We start from the raw sequence: 22,608 nt of genomic DNA on the forward strand, positions 1-22,608 counted from the left end.
CACAGAGGTTTCATCAAAAAATATTCATGAATTTCAAAAATATAGCAGTTTGAATTTGGACTGTGTGAAAAATGATCAAATTTGTATGAAGATTAAAACAGATCAAATCAAATTGATATATTTTTTAAATACGTGAATATTTTTTGATGAAACCTCTGTGATTTACTATTGAAACGTTGTAGAAACTATGCACAAAATATCAAGAGTGCAGGTGTTTCCGAAATATGTTAATAAGTCCACCAAAAATGGTCAATTTGTATGAAAAATACCTAGTGGTTACAAACTTTTGCACGGTAGTGTATCTCTATTATTACTGAAAGAAATCTCGCGTTTTTATTAAACTTCCTTCAATTTGCTGTGTTCAATTTGGTTTTTTGAACATGCTTCTGAAAATTTATTGAAATGTTGTTATTTCTTGTTGTTTTATGTTCTTCTAGTATGTATACATACTCTATAGTGAATACAATCCGCTCCAAATCGAATGAACCTAATCCAATTGTTGACGTATAGATGTCGCTGTTCAATCGGTACTTCATCGAAAAACACGCATACATTCATGCAAAACTCGTGTTTGTACACGACGCGTACGTATTACAACTTGCATAGATTGAATCATCGACGGTGCTTTGACAGTTGTGTGAACATGTGCGTTTCAAAATAGTAATCAACGAATTGATTCATTTCGGCGGCACGAGAAAAAAAATCAACAACAAAACAGAGTTTAACAAAGAAAAAAATTTGTCAACAAATCGAAAATAAAATCAATCGTTGGGTGTGAACGGAAAAAAAATGAGTGCAGAAAATGTGTACACGTCGATTGCATGCAATCGAACGCCACAATCAGCTGATTGGGGTAAAAGTGGACAAGTGATTTTTGCGGCTTGCAATTCGGTCGCACTTTTCGATCCGAATTTCAATGGATCGGCCAAAATACGGCGAACATTTGTTGAGCACACGGCCAAAGTGAACACAGTCAAATGGATATCGGAGTATGAATTTTTGTCGGGCGCCTATGACAAGCTGTGCATTTTATGGAATATCGAAAATCCAAATGCGCCGAAAATGTGGAAATTGGTCGGACATGAAGCCGGTGTAACATTTGTCGATGCAATTCGCGTCAATAATCAATGGTTAATTGTAACCACATCGCTCGATTCAACCATAAAATTTTGGTCATTCTCCGCCGATAAAAATGAATACGAAGTCTTTGACACGATCAATTTGGGATCCGGTTTTTGTTTTGCTTTGAAATTTGCCATTTTACCAAATACCAAAGATAAGGTGCTGTTGGCTTTCTCCACCGATCAACACAATATTCACTTGGTATGCGAGCAGACGGTCGATGGCAAACGGAAATTTGTTAAAGTCGATACATTGGTGGGCCATGAGGATTGGGTACGTGGTTTGGATATTATCACATTGAACAATTCGGAGTTATTGGTGGCTTCATCGGCACAAGATACATTCATTCGGCTGTGGCGCATTTCGGCACGTCAAATCATCGAACCGGTCATTCAACGGAAAAAAGCTAGTATTTTTACAACGAATGATGACATTCAAATTGAAGAGAGACTTTTTACGGTGAAAACGGAAACGGGGAAGTCACTGAGCTATGCCGTGACATTGGAGTCGGTGTTGTTGGGCCATGATGGATGGGTTTACAGTGTACATTGGTCAAAATCAGCCGATAATCGCTTGCAACTACTATCCAGCTCTATCGATAAGACACTCATCATTTGGGCCATGCAAGATGATACGGGCGTTTGGATGGAAAAAGGTTCTATTCTTTTATTGAGTTTCAAAATCAGTCTTATAAAACTGTGGTAATATAATTATTCTTGCAATAACAATCTAAATGTCGGTCATTTCTCCAGTTCGCGTTGGTGAAGTTGGCGGTAACACACTCGGATTTTATGGCGGAAAATTCTCACCAGACGCAAAGTCGATCATTGGACATGGGTATCAGGGTAGCTTTCACATTTGGCATCAAAGCGACAATGAAAATGTTTGGGTACCGGGCATCAATGTTGGCGGACACTTTTCTGAAGTGCGAGATTTATGCTGGAATCCACTCGGTGAATTCGTGTTGACCGTGTCAGCCGACCAAACCACACGATGCCATGCACCATGGCAACGGAACGGCAATGAAGTTACGGTAAATTTTTTGTGTGAAAATTCTTTGCATTTCTTTGAATCATTTTCTTTGGAGTTTAAGCTATTTCTGAAGCATGATTGCGATTTTTGGATTGAAGTATTCTTTCGAATCCATAGCTATCGGTTTTTTGGATCAAGTTAAAATCATTTCCTTTTCATTTCTTTGAAAATTGATTAAAGAACATTTAAACCGATATAACCAAATTGTTTGCTGTTAAACTTTGTCTCGCTCACGCCAACTGTCGCACTGACTCGTTCGTGTACGAATTGCTGTTAGCGTAAAAGAGACTTTGTTCGCAGTGGACTCAGTTTAGATGTTCTTTTGACATTTTTAAATTGTTTTTCTTCAAAAATGTGTCTGTTGCCTTCATTGAATTTTCTTTATCGTTCTAGACGTGGCATGAAATAGCCCGGCCTCAAATACACGGCTACGATATGCAAACCATTTGTTCGTTAGCACGATTTAAGTTCGCCAGTGGCGCAGAAGAGAAAATCGTTCGAACTTTCCAAGCGCCAGTCAATTTTATTGAAAATTTCAAAAAGTTAAGCAGCATTGAGAGCTCGGAACTTGATGAAATTATCGAATGTAAGTTCTTCCGGTCTTGACTCTATTTCAATTCGGAAATTCCGAATTGCTCAAATTGGCTATCCCGAATCGGAATACATTTCTTAAACCTTTATTTAATCAAGTGTTCCAAAAATGGGACATTTGTACGGAAAATCGAACTTTCGATAAATAAAGGGTTAAGAAAGCGTTTTAAACACTTTTACATCAAGTCAAATAAGAAATTCTGACTTGGAAAATATTTTTGGCGATTATATTTTTACTCGTCATCAATCAAATTGGTAAAATAATTTGCTGCGAAAAGAATTCAAATGAAAAATTAACAATAAATTAAGAAAATTAATCAAAATGAAACATATTGGTTTCAGCTACGCCCAAAGGAGCATCAGTTCCATCATTAGGACTTTCGAATAAAGCCGTTTTCGATGAATCAATACCAGTTGCTGCTGAGCATCGTCACATCAAAGACCAGTACCCAGACAATTATTTCGTTCCAGTTTCGATGGATTGTGAGTTTGAGCTTAATTTTGGAAAATATTTATGGTTTTTCTGGATTTGAAAGCGATCACGTTTGATTGTTGTATTCAATCGAAGAATTCGTATTGGAAATTGCTTAGAATTTTCCAATCAAATCTTTACATACAAAAAAGATAAAATGGATTTTCTTCTAAATAACTAACTCAATTCCAGGCCCACCAACCGAGGAGACTCTAGTGCAAAATACACTTTGGCCAGAGGTGCAAAAGTTGTACGGACATGGTTATGAGGTGTTTGCATTGACTGCAACCAATGACGGAAAGATATTGGCATCGAGTTGTCGGGCAACGAATGAAGAGCATGCTCAAATTATCTTGTGGGACACGTCAACATGGAAGCAAATCCAAAAGCTACCATCACATCAGCTCACCGTAACACAGTTAAGATTTTCACCAAATAATCGATGGCTGTTGTCTGTGAGCCGAGATCGAAGATGGACACTATTTGAGAATGACAGTTCCAATGCCGAAGATGTCGTTTGTAATTTCAAATTGATTGCAACCACTGACAAAAAGAATGGCATTCATAGTCGTATCATTTGGACATGTGATTGGACACACGATAGCAAGTTCTTTGCTACCGGGTCACGAGATGGAAAAGTGGTTGCGTGGCAACAGACAGACAATGATTCCGGTACTAGTTTAAAGAACTATAGTGCATTAGCAACAATGGAACTGGCCAAAACAGACTCAGTGACGGCTGTGGCATTCGCCTCATGTCTCGCACCAAATAACTGTGATTACGTGGCGGGGATTGGACTCGAAAATGGCCACATTCATATCTGCACACTTAACACAAACTGGAACACCCTGTTTACGATCGATCAAACGTAAGTTCTCTTTCAAAAACTTACGAGATATTTTGAAATTTGTTGGGAAGTTTCGAATCTTTCTTGCTTGGAAATTGTTTTTTTTGGGGAACAATTCAAGTTTCACTAGATAAAAAGAAGTTTTGATTTCGGCAAAATTAAATTTGATGAGTTTTTGTCTGAAAAATGCTATTTTTCTTTGAAAAATCGCAGTTCTTATTTAAAAAACTGATTTTTTCCATAGAAAAAGACGATTTTTTTTTATTGAAAATCGATTTTTTCTCTGGAAATTTGAATTGTTCTATGAAAAAATAGAATTTTATTCCAGAAATACTCTAACTATTCCCCAAAAAATTCATGAATTGTCCAAATTTTTCATCGCCAATTTATATGCATAAAATTGTTGCTAAAGTCAAGAAATTTCCTTTTTTTTTTCCATAGACATGCTCATCATTTAACGGTGAAAAAGTTGCAATTCCGACCGTCGGAAGAGAATCCATACCACTTGGCCAGCTGTGGCTTGGATCACATCACTCGAATCTATCAGCTTAAGTTGGACTAAGGCTTGTCTTACTTAGTCGGTGTGAAACCCACGTTCTGAATATTCAAGAAATATTTTTAAATTAAATTGTAAATAAAACGCACATAACAATTGTCATATTGATTGTTTTTTTTTTCTCTTTATTTTATATTTAAATTCATTTTATATCCATTGTCAGACTCTTAAAGAAAAGGTCTTCTTTTGTATGTGTTTGTTTTTTTTCTCTCTTCATCTGTTACATGTTGATGACTTACCACCTTTCTCATCGAACGATTCCATATCAGTTTTCTTTTCACATTTACAAATTCAGCCTTCAATCAAAAGTGCATTTGTTTTTGTTAGGATTGTTTTTTTTTGTCGTAATCCCTACTATTCGTTCAGTCAATTTCATTTGAATTAAACATTTGCTCAAAAAATATACAAAAAAAATTACACTTGTATTTAAAAATGTTTGCTTCTTTTTTCACAAAAATTGATACAGAATTGAAGCAAATAAATCGTTTTTTATTGATGTTGCTATAGCCCGATATTAAAATAGTCTAAAAGTTTGTTGGTCGCCTCCGTTTTGATCGATAAATGTGACGATAAAAATGGAGCCAAAATTGAACAGAAATATGAGAAAGAAATGAATTTCAAAAACGGCAAATTTTGGTATGTCTATCAACAAATAGCGTCCTTTTCTAGACATGACTTGAGTCTCTGTGTTTGATATTAATTTGTACATATTTGGCAGTTGATCGGATTCTTCTTTTTTTTTATTCATTCGAATCAGCCAATTGAAAAAAAAAAGAGTATAAAATTATGTCTGCTTTCTCTAGAGAGAGGAAAACATGGGTTCTATCCCGAAATAAATTTAAAAAAAAAAATCCAGGGAAAATGTCTTGAGTGAGCTCAGCGAGAAGATCAAAATTAAAAATCGAAAGAGTTTCAACAAAAAAAAAATGTGTTCATTTGTAAAAATATGCAAAGAACTAGTGCTTTCACATACTTGATTTCTTTTTTGTTACATTACATATTTCGATTTGTTTTTTTTTTCTCATTTATTAATTTTCAGTACAAAAATATAAAATATCTCATTATTTTGTTTGTTTTCCATCATTCACCTCCTCTCGTTCATTTCATCAGTTTAGCTAGTTTCATTTAATTTATTGTTTTCTATTCATCTCTTTAGACCACTCACACTTTCTCTATAACTTGTTTTTCTCTCTTTCTCTTAATCTCAATATTCTCCAATCTCTTTCGTTCATAACTATCTTGCTTTCAATCGGAAATCCGCTTTTTTTTATAAATTTTTCTTGGCTACTCCTCCGTTCTCCATCTCTTTCATTTAAATTGAGTGTTTAAAGGAAAAAAATCGAACATTTTCAGTTAAAGAAAGTTTTCTCGGTAAAAAAAAACCATTGAAATGTAATATCGGTTTAGTATTCCTTTGAAACATTTTTAAAAGGTACCATTTTTTGCAGTAGATTAATTATCATCAATTATTCAGTATAAATTTTCTAAAAAAAAGAACAATACTCTGGTAGGAAGAAAATTTCAATTTGATGAAATAATTTCAATTTGTTGTATGTGTGTTTGTAACGATGGCGTCGGAAAAGAAAATCACCGATCTCATTTTAAACACCTCTTTTTAGCCCAACACTTTACATAGCTCGATATTTTTCTGTTTTACGCATATAATTATGTATAGTAACACAAAAAAGACAACAATATTTCTTTTTTTCTCATTTCTTCAACTTTTCCACTTTTTTCTTTTTTGAAAAAGATTATTTCTTTCTTTCTTTTTTTCCTTTTGTTTCAGTACGATTTTTAGGGCCGCAAGATGCGACACATCCAATTTCAATTTTGAGACAAACAGCCGGCCGTGTCAACCAGTCACTGCAAATTGTTGATCAAATTTTTATGTCGAATATATGATTAAGTTAACGAATAATTTAATTTTAGGTGTTGGTGTTTTGACGAATCGTGTCCGATCGATCAAATTTAACATATCAGAAAAACAATAGTCAATCAAAAACGCATGAACAATATTCCGATTGTCTTTTTGTGAGTACAATTTTTAAAATGGAATGAAAAAATGATTGGAAAAAAATCTCTTTTTCTCGATGATGACTTTCAATTAGGTTGAAATCATGAAATTCAACTAGGTTACTGCAGAATTCGTTCAAAAGTCATTGAAAATGAAGTTGAAAATAATTTGAAATGCTTCGAAGAAGATATCGCAACAATTTTGCGGCATAATTTCCTTGAGAAAATTCATGCTTTAGGTAAAATGGAACATGATTCATCAGAAAAAAATTCAAAATAATTTTTCCAAAATTGATGTTTTGCTTGAAATTTGACGAAATCTCCGCTTGCATTATCCATCTTCAACGACGAATGATTTGTTGAACGATGAAATGTCAACTGAAAATCGACGGCAGTAAATTTGGACGACAATGGAATTCGATGGAGACGAACTCGAAGGAAGAGAATTCAAAATGACATATGGCATATGCATTCAAATTTTGTCGATCATGACCTATATGTTGGATCAATGCTGTTGACTAAAAAATTCCATAAATGCTTAGAATCAACCAACTGAATTCCATGAGTTTTGAAGGATGTTTGATTTTAGTTATCCATAGAATCTATTCGATCAACATTCTTCTTCTTTTCATCTCCTTATTTTTTTAAATAATTTTTCGATCTTTTTTTAATGAATTTTTCGTCCAAATTCATTCGTGTTTAGTTTATGGTCAGTGTTGTTGTCTTAGTTCGACCAGTTAGATAGGACAGTTTTGCTGTCATTTCTGAGCATTGAATACGTTTCTTCAATCTTCAGGGTTTTTTTTATAACGCTTTTCGGGCCACCCGTTTTCATGTAACAGCTACAACAGCAATATTGAAGAATTCTCTAGCCTACGGTCTGATCTAGAAAAAAAAGGCAGCAGCATGTTTGTTTCAATCCCCAAAAGAAAAGCGAAAAAAAAGCGGAACCCAACAAAAAGAAAATGAACCAATGAATGAAAAAAAAAACAGAATTAGTTAAGCTCAACTGACCAGTTGATATTTCGGCGGCCGAATATATTATACGTTGTATAAATTCCATAACAATGAAAATTTTTACGATGTATTTTTTTAAAATTTAACCATTATTCGAGTTTTCGATAACAATTTGTTTGTTTGTATTTCCTTATCATTTACTTGCAATGATATTAGACTCCCTTATCCAATGCAATTGAATAGATTTTCTTTTGTTTTGTTTTTCTCTGTTTTTCTCTCTATTATTCTTGTTTTTTTCTCTATTCCATTCTTCCATCGTATACAAAATTAAACTAAATTGAAAAGCAAAAAAAAGAAGAAAATATCATATTTTCTAATGTATGTGTGTGTGTGTGTGTGTCTGTCTGTCTGTCTCTTGTTCTCTATCTTTTTCTTTCTCTTTCTTTCATGCATAAAGAAAAGTAGACCAAGTATTTAAACAACAACAACAAAAAACTAGTATATCGAAAAAAATGGAGTGGGAAAAATAAACAATTGATATAATATATGATTCGTTTTCGATTGGAAACAAAAAAAAACGAGATAAACTCTGAGCGATAAAATTATGTTTAGTTTTTTTTTTCTTCTTCATTCATTAAAAAAAATTGTTTTGTAGAAAAGGAAAGAGTAAGATATATTGCAATAATATTTTAATTCGGATTTTTTTGTGGTTGCTTTTTTAAATGATTTTTTTTTTGTTTTGTTTTATTCTCTCTTAGTTGTTATAGGTTTTTTCTTTTGTTTTTGATGCGCTCTGGTTTTTATTGTTGGCAGCGGTAAATTCGTTGTGTGCTCGCTCGTGCACTGGTTGAGCGAACGAGTGGTTGCAAATGAGCGATAGCTGGCGGCGGGGTTCTGGTGTATGTTGTGTGTGTGTGTGTTGTGTTAACGAATTTAGCGCGGTTGTCCCCAGACAGAGGAGAGTGGGGTGTCACTGCTCGTGACATTGCCAGCATTTTGAGCGAGACCACCGAATGTGGGGAAATCTTCTTGAGATTGTGTATTTGGTGCATTTTTGCTGCCTTTTTGTTTGGTCCATGGTGCACCTTGTACAACGAAACCTTCTTTACTCTTTTCCGGTCCCTTTTGCATGGCCGTCTCAAGTGCGGTGCTAAAGTCATGCGTATGAGTTGGTGCATCGGCAATATCCTCCAAATACTCCTCTTCCAAATTGAGAATATGATCCTTGGCCTCGCTAACCGCATCGGGTGCACCAATAATGGTGATCTCATCCGGATTTTCACCTTGTTTTGGGAATTTAATTTCCACTTTGTATTCATCCATAATTTTATGAATGTTTCGGCCACGTTGACCAATCAAACGGGCATGGATGCGTGAATCAACGCTAATCACTTCGCGCACCAAATCATTTAAATCATTGTAAATTTTCATGATCTCATCTTTGGCCGCATTTGCAGCGGCTTCATAACCCTGAATCGTGATTACATTATCCACTTCGTCTTCTTTGCGTGGAAATGAAATTTGTACACCGTGATTGGCACGTATTTTATTGATAACGGCACCCTTACGTCCGATAATCTTTGAATGCCAAATCGGATCAATTTCCAATTTCAATTCAAATGAACGTAGCTCACGATCCTTGCGATTCGCTTCATACTCTTCGACACGCTCGTCGATGGCTTTTTTTGCGTCGGCAATGCTGCTCGGTGCACCGGTAATCTTGATTATATCTAATTTCTCTTCGGGCGGTGACAATTCAATGTGAACATCAAAACGATTCATAAGCGCACGCACATCACGACCATTTTGACCGATAATCCAACGATGAATATCAAATGGAACATTCACCTCTTCGGTGACTGGCACCAATTCAAGCAATGCCCGTTTGGCTGCCTCACATTTCTCTTCGGTACCCGATATACGAATGATATCGCATTGACGCACCGCTTCACCGTTCATTTCAGCCGAATCACCGTTCATTTCGCCCGTCTCTTCGGTGGCATTACGATCCGGAAATTTGATGTGCACATCGTGTTCGTATGTTATTTGCTGAACCTGTAACGAATATGGGAAAAGGAGAGACAATGAAATTTAATCATTTTGATCGTTCGGTTTGAGTTATAAAACACAATGGCTTTGATTTCATTACCTTGCTGCCACGTGGACCCATCACAACACGATGATGCTTTTGCGGAATTACGCAGTCGATTGTCACTTGAGATTCCAAGTCATGAACGATTTCCAAAATTCGCTTTTTGGCCAGCTCAACACACTCTTTAGAACCCTTCAACGAAACATGATGACTTTCGGTACCTGTCCAAGAAGAGAAAAATGATAATTTGATGAGATTCTTCTGGTAAATCAGTTTCATGAAACAAAAAAGAAGAAACTGCTTTGCGGTAGCACTCACACAAGAAACAATGAACAAAACTCAATTTTTTTGCTTACCTTGACGAGGGAATGAAATTAAAACACCGCCATAGTCATCGGAAATGCGACGCAGCACTTCACCACGACGTTGCACGAAATGCTTATGATGCTTTGGATCAACCAAAACTTCACCTTCAGTTATATTATCTGCAAAATAAACACACACACACACAAAAACACTCGTTTATTCATTTGCTCACACGCAAGGTTTGATCCAGAAAATAAAACTTTTGATTGGGAAAAATTCAATATTTGATGCGGTTCAGCCTTACCATTGTTTTTAATGATTGCCTCAAGTTGAGCCTTAGCAGCCAAAACGTTTTCCTCTTTGCCGATGATTGTAATGACTTCTTTGTCTTCGTCATTATTTCCAGGGAAGATGATGCGAGCACCGGTTTGATCGCGAATCTCCTTGATCGATGCACCATTTTTGCCGATCAGGAATTTGTGGTGCTGCGGTTTGGCACGAACTTCGGCGGTGAAAGACGATTGTTGACGTTCATTGCTCAATTCGATCAATTGGAGCTGATTGGACAAAAAGAAGAGAAGAATTGATCGGTTAATGCTCTGGGTTTGATTGGATTTTAGATCGAAATCGACATTTTCGAAGGACACAATTTGAAAAATCAATCAATTCAAACCGTTTTAGAGTCAAAAAAAAATCCCTTTTCTCTTTTGGGATAGAAAAAAAGAACAGAAAATCTTCGATTTTGAACAAAAGAAACGAAAAATTTTCAAAATCAAAGCAGAGTTACTTCTTTTCCGATGAAAATAGTTCAAAAAATTACATAATTGATGAAATTAAAAGGAAAAAAAGTGAAATCAATGGGTCATCAATGCTTACCTTGGCCTTTTCAACATCTTCCTTCGGGCCACGAATAACAACTTTGTCGCTGTTTGATTCGGTGTTTGGGAATTTGATGGACACATTGCCGCACTCTTCGATGATGGACGAAATGAGTTTGCCACCGGCGCCGATAATTGAATTGTAGTATTTTGGTGGAATGATCAATTCTTCCGTCACCACATCGGCCAATTCGGACTGGATTTTCAGAATGCGTTCACGGGCATCGTTGACATTCTCCTTACGACCAGAAATAACAATGACTTCATTTTTGTCACCTTCGGCTGGCAATTCAATCTTGGTTTGTGTATCGTCGCGGATTTTCTTAATATTTGCGCCACCTTTGCCGATGATGAATTTATGGAATCTCTTGAAAATTGGCACTTCCATAACGAATGACGATTCTTGAGCATCTTTAACCAGTTTCAACAATTGTTTGTGGCATTTGTCGACCTCATCCTTTGGACCGCGCAATTTAACCACATCATTACGTTCCGATGAGTTTGGAATCAAAATGTTAACCAATGGATATTTTTGGCGTAATTCACGAATACTTTCACCCTTTGGTCCGATCAGAGTGCTGTGCAATCGATGATCAATGATCACATCTTTTTCCTTTTCGTTGTCCAATTTCTCGACTTTTTCTTTGATTTCCTTGGCTGCACGACGTACACCTTCGATCGGCCCCTCGATATGAATGTTATTCTCGCCGGCCACATCTTCAATGTTAATATCCACTTCGAGTTCTTCCTTCAAGCGATTGATGTTGGCGCCAGCTTTGCCGATAATATGTTTGGCATGATTGCGATTCACAGTCATATCGACGAAAGTGAAACGTGTTTCATAGTCTTTGACGATTTTAGCAATGGTGTCCTCAACCAAGTCAAGTTGTTCGGGTGGTCCTTCCAGTGTGATGATATTTTCACTGAAATCAACCAATACCTTGTCATAATCGGCGGTGATCTTATTGATGTTGGCACCTTTGCGACCGATAATGTACTTGTGTATCCAATTGGGTGCTTCGATGTGGGTGGCACGTTTTGAATTTGCCTTTTCATACACCGTACTCAATGCAATGCCCAACTTGTCTTGTGGTCCACGCAACGTGATGGTATCGGATTTGGTGTCCGATGACGGAATCTCCACGGAAACGCCGGTTAAACGAAGGATTTCTTGAATGGTCGATCCACGTTGACCGAACACATATTTATGTTGAGCTTTTGGCACTTCAACGCACACCGTTGAGCATTTCTTTTCCATATCACGATAAATGGATTCGATAGCAGCCTTCGCTTTGGCCACACCATCCTTTTCGCCGATGATCGTGATCTCGTCCTGCATCACCGATGGCGGTGGAACATTGATGCGGGCGCCCGTTTTTGCTGCTAAATCATTTGAATACTCATTTGCCGGCCCCAAAACGAATGGATGATAAATTTTCGGCACATGCACACGTTCGAAGGCTTTTTTCGATTGTTCATCGGACATGGTGCGAATATCATGTTCGGCCTTTTCAACACCCTCCTTTGGTCCGCTAATCGTTATGATGTCACTCTCTTCGGATATGCTCGGTACATTGATTTTGGTTGCACTTTGCTTTTCAATTTCCTTCAGACGTTCGCCACGTTTGCCCAAAATCAAACCGTGATGCTCCTTTGGGATGTTAATTTGCTTAACGGTTTGCGTTTTATAATTCATTGAAATCAAACGGAATGCATCTTGCACCTCATTTTGACGGCCACGAATCGAAAATGTAATTGATTGATCTTTACCGGTGGTGATTTCGATGAGTGCACCCGTTTCCTTCATAATCGATTTGCAAATACGTTGCGATTCACCTTCGCCAAATTTTTCCGTATCAATTTTACGCTCTTCGAATGGTACGACAAACGTTTTCGACACCGTTGAACTTTCAACGCGCATCTTGCTCGTGGAAGCATTATTAATATGATTTTGAGGTTTTGAGGCCTTTAGTGCCGGAAATAGATCTTCGTAAGTGCGTATTGGTGCGGCCGCTGCTGTTGTCGACGCATTGTTGTCAATGTTATTATCATTGTTGTTATTGTTGACTGGATGTTGGACACACACACACACACACATTGAGAGAGAAAGAGAAAAAAGAGACAAAGAGAGAATTTTGAATTAGTTGAATGTTTGATATGACAACGAGCCATTCGGAATGGTAAAAAAACAATTGAAATTTCGAATATTTGAAACAATTTCGATGTTTCTTGTTCTTTCAACCGTTTTTTATCGGTTGAAACCAACAATCGTTCCGAATAAGAGCCAAAAATTGACAAAATCATCTAGTTTTGCTCAAAATTGACCAAATTTTCCCACAAAAAGGGAAAAAAAAGATCAATTCTTGCTCAAAATCAGTGAAATCTTCAATTTTGATCCAAAATTACAAAATTTTGGTTGAAAATTACCAAAATGACCAGTATTCGCTCAACATTTTGTGGTAGAAAAAAAAGATCGACTTACTTTGTGATTCCTCCATCACTGCTGCTTGCATTACTACTGATAAAGAAGAGTCCTGATCCGTTCCAAGTCGTCACAGTCACACTAGAAATTGAAAATTGGTCAATTCATTAGAAAAGAGGTAAATTGCTTATTTTTCCTAAAAAAAAAAAATATGGTTCATGATCACATTGTACACAGATGTTTAGGTGATGATAATTTCGATGTTTGCTATGAATGCGATTGTACAGAGGAAAAAAGTGAATTAAAAATTGCATAATTGGTTGCGATTTTATTTGTGGTCGCATTTTTGTGTCGACACATGTGTTCAATTGTTGGACGCTTTGTCGCTCGAGAGAAAGAGCTAGAGCGGGAGATAGGAAGAGAGAGAGAGTGTTTGTGTGCACGAGAGAAAGGGAGTAAGAGTGGAGTCAAAGAACATCCTGGGAATGATATTCATGTATCCACACGCATCAATTTAAAAATAGAGCGAGTGACCAACCAGAAATTATAATCCAATTAATTTCACTCTTGGTTTAGAACAAAAGTAACGCAACCAAAACAAAAGAAACGTGATGAGCATAATAAGCGATGTGCATAATGCTTGTTTTCTTTCTTCTTTTTTTCTCTTTTCGCGCACCGAAATTGAAGAATGAAAAGAAAGCCGATGTGAGTATGTGCGGTCGTTTGCCACTTTCGATGCGAAACAATTACCTAAATTCTCAGTGTTATTTTTGTCTACAACTTTATTATTTTAATAGCATAAGAAATCGTCGCAACCAATTTCGAACGAACCGTAAAAAAAAAATTACAACAACAGTCTAGAGATGAAGGAGAGAAAATGAATGATTGCGATGAAATTGGAATTGTCTTTCGCTTCGATGAAATCATCGCTCACTGAGAAATTGTCATTTCAGTTCACAGAAAGACGACCGAACGAGAGAGAAACGCTTTGAAACGGGAGACACATGTTGGAATGGGAAATGAAAAAAGAAACGCGTTGGAATGAGATGAAAAGAGTCAGAGAGTGAGAAAAAGAGAGTGAGAGAAAGGAAGGCATGTCAAAATACCGAAAAAAATTATCTACGTCCAAAAAAAAAAATCAAATCCAAAAGAGAGAAAGAAAGACAGAGTCAGAGACAGAAACACGACGAAAGAAATGTGAATCAAAACTCATCGAAAAAAGAAGTGACCGGTGAAAAGTCAAAGAGGAAGAGCGAATCGAAAGTCAAATGATCGACGTGTGTCCGGTGTTTTGGAAACGTCATCACCGCCGCTTCAAACTTTATAACGCAACGATATACGGTACATATTGTTGAATAATCATGGGCTGTTATTAGTTTAGTCGATTATTATCTGAGGCTGCTAGTCATTATCATGGAAATTGGTTGCCAATATCAACAAAGTGTTATCAGATTCTTTTCCACATGTTTTCAGAAGAAGAAAAAACCGCCGCAATTTTCGTTACAATTCAACATGCTCATATCTATATGGTGTACGCATCAAAACGATTACGACGACAACGGTGACAGCAGCAACCGCACAGCCGAGCTGTAGAAGCAATGTTAAATGCGCACTTGAGCCACACAGCACAATCAATTAGGCAACATTGATGTGAATTGCGTGCACTTGTTTTCGATTAGATTCACACGGATAAACATTTTATAGTGTTTTTAGCGTTGATTTCTGTGTCAAGCGGTGTTGTGTATGTGAGATAAGGGAATCTTATTGAACGAAAAAAAAAAAATTTTGTTTCAAGTTACGTTTTTTTGCTTCACTGACGGAAATTCTCTCATGCTTTATGCTTTTTCACCATCTTTTTTTTTTGCTCTGTTCATTAGAAAGTCTGTCGTTGTTTTTTTTTCGTTGTTCGTTCCCTTTCTCCTACTCACTCTATCCCGCATATTTGAAATCAATGCTCATTTCGATTCCCAATTGGTAAACTGATAAAATAGCAACAACAAAACCGAATCATGTTCAATGTTGTGTTGAAGAGTGTATGCGCGAGCGCGCTGCCTCACGCTCGAGATAGTGGAAAACATGATATTTGACCAGTGAAGCAATACATGAAAACCTTGCACAAGAGAGAGGCGAAATGCGCTCACCTAACTGTTCTATAACAAGATACGAACGAACGAAAAAAAAAATGTAATCGGTTCCGCATGCGGCTACCTGCTGCTGTTGTTGTAGATTTCTTTTCTCGAATCCAAGAAGAATCACAATCAATTCACTGGGCTCAACTGACCGACTACACACACACACACACACCGATTCAATTGATGTGTGGCATTGCACCAACTAAAATTGCGTATTGAACATGGGATTTGCATTTTTTTTTTCTTCGAACGGTAGATTTGAGTGGCTCAAACGAGTGATTTGATTTTTATTTGGAATGTTTCAAACTAAACTTGTTTGAATATTTTGAACGAGCCCAGACACAATGACATCGAAATGAAAGCAAACATATGGTTTAAATCTGGCGATGATCGATATCGGGTATATTTTTAAAATTCATCTATGTCGACACCAGATCAATAAAAACCATAAAATAAAAATACCGAAATTTATTCTCGATTCGAATGATAAACAAGAGAAAACCTAAAAAAACACACCGAAGCGGCCGGTGTTGGTTCTCATCGAGAGATGTGATGAAATATTTTCGACTGATTTCAATTCATGAATTCAATGACACGTTGATATGTACTCAGCTCATGGAATTCAAGTGACAACCTGCCAATTATTTTCGCAACCACAAAATAAAAGAACAGAAGTGTTTTTGTTTATGCATTTTTTTTTGGGCCGAAATTTGCGGCACTTCAGCAATATGCGTGCGTGAGATGTGTGTTGAAAGCAGACTGTGTGCTTGACGCGGTGATGGGGTGGTGACGACATGAAAAATTGCTATTAACAATACGGGCTGAAAAACCATCTGCCTACGTTTCTTCATTCCAGAACGTAAATATAAACATTTCCACATTGTGTCGAGTGTGTGGCGCGCGGGCTGTGTTTGGAAATACATGCGCGCCGCGTTGCTAAACCGTATATATTTATATATATATATAAATTGGAATGACGTAAGAAGAGAGTAAGAACCCAATCCGATGGAGTGGAGAGTGGCAAAGAATACAGAGAGCGAGCAACAGAGTGTGAGTGAAATGAAGAGAATACGGAGCGGAAAAAAAAAACAGAGGAAAAAACAATGATGATTTGGCAGTGTTTGGGCCGTTGTGTGAGAGTGTATCCTCCATTCTGGAGAATGTTTGGCAGCTATTTTGGAATATTGAGCGATTTGGTTTGAGTATTTCGGGGGCGATGCTTGTGTGTCGGTTGGTGCAAATGTAATTTGCTAAATGTACAACCGAGCTTAATGATGGGCCAAAAGTTGTTTGAAACACTGGTCCCGGGCGCTTAACGATATAGTAATTGCCTGTTCCATTGTAGCAAAGGAAAACAAAAATTGAAGATTTTCATGCACAGACAGGTAGAGTCTGATATTTAAATATCCATCTAGGTAAACAAGGGACCATTGACCAATCACTGCGATGACAGTCACATAATTTTCAACATTCTTCTTCGTCGATGCATTTCCGAAACGAAGTGAATGAAAAAAAAAAAGGGATCGGCCGATGGGGATTTTTGTCTTTGTCATAGCAAACGACCGTTTAAGGTGATCAATTTGTCAGACAATTTTCTGAGCCCCATTTTCAAACGTCAATTGTTTGCTTTGCACGCGACGTCTTCTCGTCCAAATTGCTCAATCAATTTTGTATGTCACTGTCTTTTCTGTCGATGTATTCGATTTTGCCTACGTATACAAATGAGTTCATGATCGCCTGATGACACGTCGAAAATGTGTCTGTTTGTCTCTTTCTTTTCACTATTTTAAATATATACACACCGTCAATTTTTCGAATACCACTTTAAAATACTGAACACAAATATATGTATCGACAGCACAAATATGCAATGAACCTGAGCAAACCAGCCGAGTAGTTGTGTTGTGCTGAACGCATGGCATTAATTGGATCGGCAAATGAACCGAATGACGGGGAAAAAATGAAACGGCATTTGAAACGAAAGACGATTTAAAAGCGATGAAAAACTCTAAAACGACAACATTCAAGTTTTTTCTTCATGTTATCAAAAATTTCGAAGCAATGTGTTTTTTGGTCGAAAGAAAAAAAAACGAAACGATTCGATTGTTCAGTATGTGTGACAAAAATCAGTGTGAGAGAGACAGTGATAACAGCGAGAGAGGGAGAGAGAGAGACACACACCGAGCAACCGAGTGATTTGTCTATGTGTGAATTAAACAGAGACACACGCATTTCGTGCTTGATTCTAGTTGTGATTGGGTGAAAGAGTGAGAGTCGTTTTTTTTATTGTTGTTGTGTCGGTTTCTCGTACACCGCAAACAACACCGTATGATAACACATCTTCACACCATTAACACTAACCTTTAAAAAAAAACCGAAGAATGAAAGAAATACGGTACAATTTTGAGCTCAGGCAATTTTCAATGAAACAAAACGGACGGGAAAAAAAGCGAATTTTGAGCTAATACACACAGTCCCACATGCGTGAAGCAACGATTTTTGTAGACGTGTCATTTAAAAAAAAAATGCAAAATCGTAACGAATCTTGGCCACATATAGAATCAACACCAACACCAATACCATTACACAAAGACCTACGACTATGCAATGCATATACAATCACACGGATGGAAAGAAACGACGTCGACGACGACGACGATAATGATGATGATGAGAAAAACACAACAGCAATTGTGAACAAAGAGGGAGACAGAGAGAGGAATGTACATGGTGAACGCAACAAACTACGGAGAAAGTCATGAAAATCAAGCATTTCAAGTGGTTTTTTTTTCTTCATTTCTTTTCGCTCGTTTCGTTGTCGGCTTGACCATGAAGTCAACGCATAATGCGTGTGCATCTTTAAAAAAAAAATTCGCACATGAAATATGCGTATCTGAATTACAAATTACGCTGTAGCGGTATATGTCCTTTGACTCTGCTCACGCTGTATTGTGGGTATGCGTTTCTGTATGTGTGCCGATTGTTAGCACTCACCATGTTCCGAACATTTTTTTTTTACCATATGGTGATAAAAACAGATCACAATCTCCATGAGTTTTAAGTCACGCTTTCCAGTTAAATCGGATTTATTTTCGGAAATTTTGATTGATTTTCGAATTGAATCATCGAATAGCCATTTAAAAATTGAAAGGGCGATGAATTTTGAATGGACCGATATTCATATTGATTTGTTAACTTTGGACCGATGTACCAATCGCCATATCGACCAAATCTATCTGTCAAACGGTTTACTAATGGATTGTAACTTCGTTAATATGACATGAGTCTCAATCCGCTCTTTTTTTCACCAATAAAAGATGGTGTCATGTCAATATCATTCAAATTTTTAGAATGGAATTTCGTTTGCAACCCAATTTTGAGCTCTTCACTCAGAAGAAAATTGTTAAAAGAAGAAATTGGTCGAAACTTGCTTGTTTAAAGCAAAAAAAAAAATCCGCTTGGAATTTCTGAGCGGCTCTCAATTTCGAGCATAGGTACTCGGTTTCGAACGGAGATTTCGTAGCGACATTATTCGGTGTCGGAAACGTGCATGCACATTTCCGTCGCAAAACATATGGATCGGACACAGTCGAATCAGCGGGACTGATGTTTGTGATAAAAAAAGAGCGAGCGCGTAGTATCAGCGACACAACGAAAAATCTACCACGTCGACAAATGATCGCACACAATACTTATTACTGTTATTATTCCTTGAGTGTTTCTCTCTCTCTCTCTCTCTCTCTCTCTCTCTCTCTCTCTCTTGGTATTCTTCTTTTTACTTCTTTCGCTGTGTGATGATGTTCATGCGGATTTTTTTCTTCTTCTCTTGATGAGGAAAGAGATCAAAACCATACGAGCATATACACACATACCAAAACACCGAATAACCAACCGACCGACCGACCGACCGAACGACACACACACGTACACACATATCGACACAGTCTGTATTGTCATTACGTTTCAGACACTCTTTAGGTGATTTGGCTGTATTGACAATTTATTATTCGAGTATATAGTTGAGATTGTTTTTTTTTTGTTCACGGCGTGTTCACGCGCTCTCTCTCTCTCTCTCTCTCTGTCGCTTGTCGGCGTGTCGATGTGGTATGTGTATGTGGCTGCCTATATATGTGTAAAGAAATTTAACACAATAAAAAAAAACAACAACAACAACAACAACAACAGAAACTAAGTAGTGACGAGAGAGTGAAGAGAAGAAGCGAAGAAAAAAAAATCCGATCTTCGACACGAAATTCAACCATAAAATGAAATCCATGCGTTCATTTCGTTGCCTTGTATGAAAAGAAATGAAAATAAGAAGAAAACAACGGCCGAATGAACGAGCAAACGAGCGAAAAAAAAATCTGAATGTCGACGAAAAAAAAACCAAACACACACACACAGAATCGGACGGATAATTGCGGACCGAAGAGCCGCCGCTCTCTTAACGCTCTCGACACGACAATAACCCATATGTATACTACATAGTTTCATCTAATTTGTCTCTGTATATTTATCTATTCTCTCAATAAATAATTTCAATTGGAAAAATGCGAGAGCGTGTGCTCTGTGCAAACCGAACGGAACGAAACAACCGAACCGAACGGAATGAAACGAACAGATAGAGACAGAGACAGAGCGAGAGAGATCAACGAGAGAATTGAACCGCGAGTAAAATGCGAGAATATGTAAAATGGTAATTGTGAGTGAATGAAATACAACAACAAACAATCCAACAAATGAACAAAATAACACACTTACTGTACTGTAATCCAAATAATCCGGTCTTGAATATTATTTTATCAATGAATCCAGTTTGAAAAACACTTGGTTGACGCTTATCTGTAACACACGGAAATTTTGAAGAAGATGAATATAGCGACAATACATCAAAAAAAAAAACAATTTCTAGTCGTTGTTAACATCAATTTTTAGGCTTTAAACTATCAACGTCTGTATTTTTCTTGGCTAAAAATCTGTTTCATTTCTTTTTTTCGATTGCTTAATGACAATGTGGCTCTTGATTGTCTAATTTAGATGTTTGTCGAAATGTGGTTTCTGTCGCTGTTGTGAGTTTCTTTCAATTCATTTTTCTTTCAATAAAAAAAAAATCGTTCGGTTTTTCCGTTTTGTATCCGTTGCTTTAATCATTGTTTGATCGTATTCATTGGCGATTTGATTGTCCATCGTAATCAAGAATTTTGCACATATTTTAAACTTTGAGCACCGAATTGCGAATCAAACTAACCGAATTTTTTTTTATTACTTATGATTGATAGCACTGTGAACTACTTTGTATTGGGTCGTATTTCGCTTGACTTGGCGTTTTTTTCTTTTGATTTTTCCTTGGTTGCTTTCTTTGCTTCTTTTTTCTTGTACTTTTCGTATGTTTATTGAATTTTTTGACGTTTTAAAATCAAATCGAGCGAAAGAAAAAAATGGGTGCACCGCAAACTTAGGCAAAAATCTAAGCTTGCAAAAACGCAATAAATTTTTTCGAACAAAAACAATAACTCTGGCTCGTTGTCTTTGAGTGTCGGAATCGGGCAAAAGGCGAAATAAAAAAAAAATAAAAATAAGAATGGAAATGAAAAAAACAACAACAAAAAAAACCACTATTTTCAACAAACAACTTGAACCGAATTGAACTGATTTTTTTTCTTCTTCTTCGATTTAATTTTTTTTAGATACGGATTTGTTTTTTCGAATGCAGTTGCGGTCGAAATCGAAATGCAATTCCGTTTCTTTGGAGCCCTTATTTCTAAGCGTTAAATTCTTTTTGGTCTTTTTTATAAAATTTTCTCTCCCTTTTTTTTGATTTTCTTTTCGGGAGAAAGGCGAACTACACGTACCGACTTCCAAGCAATAAATGAAGATTTGACTGAAGAGAGAATGAAACCGCATAAGTACTGTACTGCCGAATACACACTTTCGAAATGTATGTGCATGTATGACTGTGTGAGTATGTGTGACTGCGAGGCGTGTGTGTGTGAACGTGTGTTTGATGGTTGTCGGGCTTTAAAATGTGTAGATGCGTGTGTATGCGTGTTCGAGTTTTGCAAATGTGCTAGTGTACCGCTTCGTTGTTGAAAAGAATCCGGTGCTGCTACTGCCACTGTGAGGTACACACCACAGGCCGTCTCTCATTCCTATAAACGTGTACCATATTTCCATTTTTTTCGCCGCCGTCGTCGTCGTCATCGTCGTTGTCCCCTCTCACATATCGCGATCTATCTTGTCTCTGTCTATCTCGCTGCCTCGCTCACTCTCATCTATTACCAACATCATCAACCACGTATGCATCTCCGTTTGCCAACATTTTCACTTTGCTTGACACGCATTCAAAACAATCATCCCACAATCAACAATCGCCCGATTCAAAAACCGACCAAAATCCCATGCATTTCGTTACAACGACGCATTTTCTTCTTTCAGGTGGAAAATTGTCCATTTTTTGTTTGTGTCCAATTTATGCTTGTGTGCCTTTTTTGTCCTCGTGTGTTTTAAATCGCATTTTTACCGAATATTTAATTTTTTTCTGCAACAGTAATTTGCATATGTGTGCGATAAAATACCGCTGACTACCACACACGCTGAGCCCAACGAAATTCGAGATCAGTCAAAATGGGTGCAATGCTTTTACAGGCGACATATAGATGGCGCAGCTGTGACTTTCCTTCTTTCTTTTTTTAAAAGTTGATTTGAATTTTTTATCTTATGTGCTAATTGAAAATCGAATGGTAAAGCTCGTTTTTCTCGGTCTATGCATATAACACGGGAGGATTCGGACGATGTTGATCACTTGATGACACACTGATTTTACTATCGCTTTCCTCATTTCGTGGCGGTGACGATGAATTGGTCGATGTACCAAATGAAAATACATTATGTATTTCGATGTTGATGTTTGGCGACGGTTTTTCACTACTTGTCGATGGCGTCGTGGTTTTACCCGAATCAAACACTTCTACATCGGTGTTCTGCTGCACTGGAGTTTTCGGCTTAGCTATTCGAGCCGGTACATCACCCCATGACTGGGCCGCCGGTTTTGCTGTTGTTGCAGCCGATGGGGACGTTGATATAGGCGGACAATCGGTCGCATCAACTGGAACAAAATATCCCTTGTACACTACTGCAAAATATATAGCATTTGAATGAGATCGGTCTTTTTTGGTCGCAAATAGTAAA

General features: G+C 37.1%; 2 protein-coding genes across 8 annotated transcripts; one reads left to right on the forward strand and one right to left on the reverse strand.

Moving 5' to 3' along the window:
* The first annotated feature begins 448 nt into the window (after positions 1-448).
* Positions 449-4,722, forward strand: LOC129573353 (elongator complex protein 2). Its single transcript, XM_055453766.1, has 6 exons — positions 449-1,777; positions 1,875-2,155; positions 2,548-2,740; positions 3,088-3,228; positions 3,410-4,085; positions 4,506-4,722. Exons 1-6 carry the CDS (start codon positions 790-792, stop codon positions 4,624-4,626), a joined length of 2,400 nt encoding a protein of 799 aa, XP_055309741.1. The 5' UTR covers positions 449-789; the 3' UTR covers positions 4,627-4,722.
* Positions 4,723-7,632: 2,910 nt separating this feature from the next.
* On the reverse strand, positions 7,633-22,008 carry LOC129573351 (vigilin). Of its 7 annotated transcripts, none has more exons than XM_055453761.1 (8): positions 21,273-22,008; positions 20,182-20,262; positions 13,349-13,429; positions 10,865-12,933; positions 10,293-10,545; positions 10,039-10,167; positions 9,740-9,903; positions 7,633-9,645 (listed from the first exon to the last, which is right to left on the reverse strand). In XM_055453761.1, the coding sequence occupies exons 3-8, from the start codon at positions 13,377-13,379 to the stop codon at positions 8,524-8,526; spliced, it is 3,768 nt and encodes a 1,255-aa protein (XP_055309736.1). In that variant the 5' UTR covers positions 13,380-13,429; positions 20,182-20,262; positions 21,273-22,008; the 3' UTR covers positions 7,633-8,523. The 7 variants fall into 7 exon arrangements, with proteins under 7 accessions (XP_055309736.1, XP_055309737.1, XP_055309738.1 ...); XM_055453762.1 differs by having other exon boundaries at positions 21,051-21,287; XM_055453763.1 differs by having other exon boundaries at positions 20,669-21,287.
* Between the last annotated feature and the right edge of the window lie 600 nt (positions 22,009-22,608).

Source organism: Sitodiplosis mosellana, unplaced genomic scaffold (genome assembly GCF_009176505.1).
Source record: "Sitodiplosis mosellana isolate CC-2019 unplaced genomic scaffold, AAFC_SMos_1.0 Smas_scaffold_6062, whole genome shotgun sequence".
Classification (NCBI taxonomy): domain Eukaryota; kingdom Metazoa; phylum Arthropoda; class Insecta; order Diptera; family Cecidomyiidae; genus Sitodiplosis; species Sitodiplosis mosellana.